Raw genomic sequence first — 6,931 nt, 5'->3', positions numbered from 1 at the left:
GATACAGGCAGGCACTTGCAACTTTGTCATATTTTATTGTGTTAAAAAAAATATCTGAAGCAAATATAGCAGCTTTTTATAAAGCTGGTTGAGGTCTCCAAGGTTGCTCTCCATACTCTTCTGAATGTTTGAAGATAATGGCCAAGAGTTCCAGGGAGATGTTTTCGTTGGAGGGGACACCGAAATGTAAAGCGTGTACTTTGCTCTACGCTCTGCTCTCTCCCTGCACTTAGAAGAGTGCCTGGTGGGGTGCCTGGGTGGCTCAGTCGGTTAAGCGTCCGACTTCGGCCCGGGGCACGATCTCGCGGTCCGTGAGTTCGAGCCCCGCGTCGGGCTCTGGGCTGATGGCTCAGAGCCTGGAGCCTGCTTTTGATTCTGTCTCCCTCTCTCTCTGCCCCTCCCCCATTCATGCTCTGTCTCTCTCTGTCTCAAAAATAAATAAACGTTAAAACAAAAATTTTTTTTAAAAAAAGAAGAGTGCCTGGTACAGAGGAGGTACTCCACAAATAGCTGCTGAATGAATGAACATATGCAAAGGCCCTGAGGCATGTTAGTACACTGTGTGTTCTGAAAGAGCTAATCATAAGGATAGCCAACTTCTGTTGAGCTCCATAGGCACCAGTCACCGGCTTTACTATTTGGTTAGGTCATTTCATCCTTGCCACAATGGTATGGGCCATTATTATCCTCACTCCCCAGGTGAAGAAACAGAGGCTTTGAGAGCTAGGTAGCTTGCCCAAGAACACAGTGGTTAGGACCAGAGTTCACATTCCATCAAAAAGTCTGGGTTTCATGATTTGGATAAGTTTCAGTTTTTGGAGCAGTCGAAATAAATAAGACAAGGTTGGGCCAAGAAGCCTACAGTGCAGGGGTCACATTAATGCACACATGCCCTAGAGGGAAGGGTGAGCCGGGCCGGATAGGGGTGCTGAGGGTGCTTAGTGCATGGTAGTCCGGGAGGAGAGTACACGACACAACCGGGAACACTTGAGTCTGCCTGGGCAGTCACGGAAGGCTTTACCAGTTGAACTTGGTCTTGAAGGAGAAGTCTGCCTACCAACGCCAGCCCTTCCGGCTCCACAACGGTTGGTGTTCAGAGGACCTACTGCTCGGGACTGTGAGCGCAGAGCCCGACTACCCAGGGCCAAGACCAACCAAGGGGAAGACAAAGTGATTGAATGTAATCTCCCATCTGAGAAAGTTTGCTCTCACCTTTAAATGCACAGAGAAGAAACCAGCTCATAGCTTTTCTTTAGCGATCATGACAGCAGTAATAATTGCTTGCTCTTTAATAATAAGAGCTAACATTTATTGAGCATTGACTGTATGCGGGGCACTGGGCGAAGTCAGCACATGCTTTATTGCCCTTAACTCTCACAACAACTCTGTGAGGCAGGCACTATTTATCCCTTGCCAGGCAGGAGGACACCGGAGGCTTAGGGAGTTTAGGTGTCTTGCCCAAAGCCCTGTGCAGTTGGTGGGGGTGGGATTTGACACCACGATTGTCCAGTGTCCCGCCCATGTTTAAACCACTGCTTCTCAAGAGCACAGACATCCAATTAAAGCAATAAGAGCTTTATGGCCCTCAGTTGGAAGACTAATTGAGAACGTGATGCCACCATAATAAACTAGAAACCAAGCTTATCATTAAAATTCATGAACAGCTGTCACATGTTAGGTGTTCCATAAATGCTTGTGAAATGAGGTAGCATTTAGTGCCAGGAAATGGAAACCAACCCAGTGTCACAATGACACGCTTCACCCATGCAGGAAGCAAGGAGAAACAGAGAAGGCAAACAGGCGGGCAGAGCAGTGGTCGCCGGGCGCGCACAGGGACTCCGAGGATCCAGGGCCCCTACTCCCTGGGCACTTAGACCTCTGGGGAGCTGCTCCTCCTCGCGCAAGCAGAGGGTTGCAGAGGGGCCCTCTGCTCCAGTCCCCTCCTCCTGCCGGTTTCTCCTGCTGCCCCTCACTTAGCCCGCACCACTGACCCTCGTGGCTTCTCTCCCTCGGGGCCGAGCTCCTGGTGGGAAGGCTTTGTGTTGTCTCCCGCCTATCATAGAGGAGGCCTCCTCCGAAAATAAACGCTGAACGAAGGAAACCCAGCACTCCCCCAAATAGTGCACGGGTCTGAGACACACAACGTGAGAAAAAGACGGGTCGAAGGAAAGAACTGCAAGAGTTCTGCTTTTCAAAAGTAGCTTAAGAGAACAATCCATCCTGTAAGGCAGACAAGGATGCCTGCTGAGGGGAGGGACGGAGGAGGGAGACGGGGAGGTGGGATTGAGGAAAGAGGGGGGAAGAAGGAAGGGAGGAGGGGAGGAGGGGAGGGAGAGCGGAGAGGAAGACAGCAGCAGCCCGTCCGGATTCTCCCCGAGCCACCTCTGACAGTACTCTGGCCACGTTTTAATTAGCGGCGAGGTTGTCCCATTGACTCAAACAAAAGCTCGCTCGCTCGCTCGCTCGCTCTCTGATTAATTTTCGAAAGAGCCCGCCGAGTTTAATCATAGCAAACACGATGGCCCCCGTTATTACGGCCTGAGCAGCCAAAAGCAGGAAGTAAAGACCCCAGAACAGGCTGTGGTCTTGGCGACTGCCGTCGGCCACGAGCTGCGCCGGGGCCCGGGGTTCCGAGCTGTCGGGCACCGAGGCCGTGTGGCCCGGGGCCGCGGGGGCTGCGGCGGAGCGGGGAGGCGGGCCGCGGGCGCCCCGGCACTCGGGGTCGTCGTCGGGCAGGGCCCAGAGCGGCAGGCCGGCGCGGGGTCCGGGGCCGCGGCACCGCGGGGGCTCAGCTCGGCCCACGAGGCCCGGGTGCCGCCGCAGCCACGCCAGGAACGGCCCCAGGTCGCAGTCGCAGCGCCAGGGATTGTGCCCCAGCAGGACCTCCGCCAGCCGGGGCAGATCCGCGAACACGTCTCCGGGCAGGGTCTCCAGCAGGTTGTGCTCGAGCCGGACTCCCTCCAGGCTGCCGAGGTTGCGGAAGAGCGCGCGGGGCAGGGCCCGCAGCCGGTTGTGGCTCAGCGACACGCGGCGCAGCCCGCCGAGGCCGCGCAGCAAGCCGCCGGGGAGCGCGGCCAGGCTGTTGGAGTGCAGGGCGAGTACCTGGAGCTCGCCCAGGCCCCGGAAGGCGTCCTCGGGGAGCGCGCTCAGACGCGGGCTCAGGGTCGCCCCGAACGCCCGCAGGCGGCTCAGGTTGCGGAAGGCGGCGGCCGGCAGGGTGCGCAGCCGCGTGCAGTTCAGCCACAGCTCCTGCAGGCCCGCCAGCTCCCCGAAGAGCACCTCCGGGAGCTCCTCCAGCGGGTTCTCGAACAGGGTCAGGAAAGTCAAATTGTGCGAATAAAGGAAGAGGGCCGGGGGCAGGAACTCCAGGCGGTTTCTGGAAAGCGTCAAGGAGCTCAGGCTCCGGAGCCGGTCGAAGGCCCCCGGTGCGATGGAGCGGATGCGGTTTCTGTCCAGCTGCAGCTCCACCAGGGCACGCAGGCTACTCAACAGCCCCGAATCCAGAGAGACGAGCTGGTTCGAGTGCAGCACGAGTTTCTCCAGCTTAGCCTGTGCGCCAAACAATCCCCGGGGCAGGTGGGTCAAATTATTTCTCGATAAATCCAACACTTTCAAGTTCCCCAGGTTTGTGAAGAGGCGAGCGGGAAGGAAAGCGAGTTGATTTTGGTTCAAAAAGAGCTCCTGCAGGTTAACCAGTTTCTGAAACATGTTTTGGTCAATGTCCTTTAGTTCGTTGCGGTCCAGAAACAACTGTTCCAGGAGCACCGTCTTATCCAACAGCGCACCTGGAAGATGAGTGATCTTGTTGCGCGACAGCCTCAGGGTTTTAAGTTTTATCAGGTCGTCGAAGGTGCCGGGGGCAATGGCGGAAATGTGGCTGTCCGACAGCATCAGGCGCTGCAGGACGGTCATGCCACTGAAGCTGTGATTCTGTAAGGTGCCGCGGCCCATTTGGAAGAGCAGGATGTGCGTGAGGTTGACGGGCAGGCCGAGCTCGGCGATGCGCGCTACGCTGCTCCCGGTGCACTGCGCGGCGTCCCGGAACACACACTTGCAGGCGGGGGGACAGGGGAGAGGCTGGGCGCGCAGGAGCCCCAGCGCCGCGCACAGCAGGGCGCTTCTCAGCATGTCTGCAAGGGCCGCAGCGGGAGGTCTGGAGGCGACACACAAAACGCTCACATTGGATCTTGCAACCCTGCGGAGGCAAGAGCCTTCCACCAGGATTATCACTGGCTTTAAGTGTTACCCAGATACAACTAAGTATCCCTCTTTTCTTAGAAATGCAGATTTTCCTGGGGCGGGGGGGGGGGGTGGTGGATGGGGGGAAGGGGGTGGTGAAAAGACTTTCATTCTACACTGCGAGGTCTCATCCTTTTGTTCTACCGATTTTCTACTCTCAGTTTAAAGCCTTAAAGTTAAAGCGTTTTCAAAGCCAACACTTTAAAATCCTTACATAGAACTGATGAAAATAATTATTCTCACATTCAAGAATGTCTCACATGCATCACTGAGCAGTGCCCACGGTGAAGAGAGCCCTGATCTTCTCGCCTTTACCCAGGGGTGGCTATAACCAGCAGTCGTGAAGGGAACGGCAAAGTCTGTAAAAAACAACAGCAACCACCACCTGATTCCTTTTACCACACTCATGCTGTATGCACGGTACTTATTCTACAAAAACAATAACACCCTCGAATAGCGAACACCTCTATTTAGCCACAGTGAGAAAAACAGGTAATATCTATCACGTCATGCCATACATGGTTCTCAGCACTTGATTTGCATTAATTCATTCACTCCTTACCTAACCCTATGAGGTAGCTATTATTCTTAACCCCAGCTAAAGGATGATGAAACTAAGACACAGAAAGGGTACGTAACTTACCCAGGGTCATAGAGCTAGAATTGTTGACAGGGAGCTATCATTCCTAAGATGCTTAACAAAAAATTAATACCAACTTGTGGCATTGAAGTACATGTGAAATATGCACAGTAATACTAATCTGCCAAAACAATGTTTCCCAAGTGGAATTGTACACAAATCATTTCTTGTACTAAATTTCATATATCTTAGCACATATAGACTAACCAAGCCCTCCAGTTGCCCATCCCTAATTTTTAAAGTATTTGGCCTTACCTGAAATGGTGCTGCACCCCAAAGCAACTGAAAGGCTTAGGGCTTTGCCTGTGATTCAACACTTTCCAAAGGAAGAGGGAAGTATCCTTGCATCCTGAGGATAAAGACTTTACCAGAATAAAAGTCATGGAAAGGACTTTATCTCAGAGGGCATATTCTGGTTTTTAATGACAGATATCTTCAAACGGAAGAGACCATTTGTAACCTGAGTCTTACTGTCAAAGGAATGATAAGAGCAGGAGAGAAGTTTCTCCATAAAATAGCACATTATGACTCTGTGATGTTAGGAAAGTTTAGTGACATGGTGGGCTCATTGTGGCAGCCATACCCCAAATGGACCACACTTCGAGTCTTCCTTTTCTTGCCATGTTGTCCCAATTCTTTTTTTTTTTTTTTAATTTTATCATTACTTTTGAGAGAGACAGAGTGAGAGCAGAGAGGGTCAGAGAGAGGGAGACACAGAATCTGAAGCAGGCTCCAGGCTCCGAGCTGTCAGCACAGAGCCCGACGCGGGCCTTGAACTCACAAACTGTGAGATCATGACCTGAGCCGAAGTCGGACGCTTAACCGACTGAGCCACCCAGGTGCCCCCCAATTCTTTAGTACAGTTCTTCTCTTCCCCATTTAGGAATAATAAAGCAAAGAACATTCTCCAATGCTCCACTCATTTTCTTCTTCTTCTTAGAAATAATAAGGCTAAAAACATTCTAGAATATGTTAAAAAATGGCATTACTGAGTTGAAGGGTGTTCACATGTTCAATTTAATTTAGGAATGTCCAACTGCATTTCAAAGTAGTTGTACCAATATATGATGCCTAGTGTGTGGCAGTTCCTGTGCTTCATACCTACCTCTGCCCATACCTGGAATTGATTTTTTAAATTTAATTTTTACCATTCATAGGAAGTAATTGTCTCCGGGTGGTTTTTTTCATTTCCCCCATTTAATGATGAACTTGGGCATCTTTTCATATTTTTTTAAAGTTTATTTACTTTTGAGAGAGAGAGACAGAGACAGAACAGGGGAGGGACGGAGAGGGAGAGAGAGGGAATCCCAAGCAGGCTTCCCACTGTCAGCACAGAGCCTGACACTGGGCTGGATCCCACAAACCATGGGATCATGACCTGAGCAGAGACCGAGAGTCATGCATGTAACCCACTGAGCCACCCAGGTGTCCCATCTTTTCATATTTTTAATGCTCACTTGTGCTTCATCTTCTAAAAAATTTGGGTGCTTTTCTTTTGCCCATTTTCCTATATGCAAATATGTATGTTTAAGTCTTTCAGAAAACTGAACTGCAGGCATTCTTTATATATTCTGGATACTAATCCTTTGTCAGTTATAGATGTCAATTATCTTCAATTAGTTGGTAGTTTGCTTTTTCATCTTCTTCATGGTGTCTTTTTATGGATGTTGTCTTTTTTTTTTTAATTTGATGTTTATTTTTGAGAGAGCACACAAGCGCATGAGTGGGGGGGAGGGGCAGAGAGAGAGGGAGTCACAGAATCCAAAGCAGGCTCCAGGCTCCGAGCTGTCAGCACAGAGCCTGATGTGGGGCTTGAACTCACAGACCATGAGATCATGACCTGAGCCAAAGTCAGATGCTTAACCAACTGAGCCACCCAGGTGCCCGGGATATTAAGTCTTAATATAGCCAAAGTTATCAATCTTTTATGATTTTTTCGTATTGAAATAAATCCTCCACTCCTCCTCCCCCCATAAAATCTCCTATAATGCCTGAGTTTTATAGTTTTGTCTTTTGTTTTTAGATCCTTAACCCATTTAGAATTCATTTTTG

The 6,931-nt window shown here is 50.8% G+C and overlaps 1 protein-coding gene across 2 annotated transcripts; it reads right to left on the bottom strand.

Annotated features, from left to right (window-relative positions):
- Positions 1-482: 482 nt before the first annotated feature.
- On the bottom strand, positions 483-5,085 carry GP5 (glycoprotein V platelet). 2 transcript variants are annotated; one of them, XM_027061174.2, is made up of 2 exons: positions 4,500-5,085; positions 483-4,153 (listed from the first exon to the last, which is right to left on the bottom strand). In XM_027061174.2, exon 2 carries the CDS (start codon positions 4,126-4,128, stop codon positions 2,407-2,409), a length of 1,722 nt encoding a protein of 573 aa, XP_026916975.2. In that variant the 5' UTR covers positions 4,129-4,153; positions 4,500-5,085; the 3' UTR covers positions 483-2,406. The 2 variants fall into 2 exon arrangements, with proteins under 2 accessions (XP_026916975.2, XP_026916974.2); XM_027061173.2 differs by having other exon boundaries at positions 4,483-5,080.
- Between the last annotated feature and the right edge of the window lie 1,846 nt (positions 5,086-6,931).

The sequence above is a fragment of the Acinonyx jubatus genome, chromosome C2 (assembly GCF_027475565.1).
Source record: "Acinonyx jubatus isolate Ajub_Pintada_27869175 chromosome C2, VMU_Ajub_asm_v1.0, whole genome shotgun sequence".
Taxonomy (NCBI): Eukaryota; Metazoa; Chordata; class Mammalia; order Carnivora; family Felidae; genus Acinonyx; species Acinonyx jubatus.
This window is presented reverse-complemented; position numbering and strand designations above follow the sequence as displayed.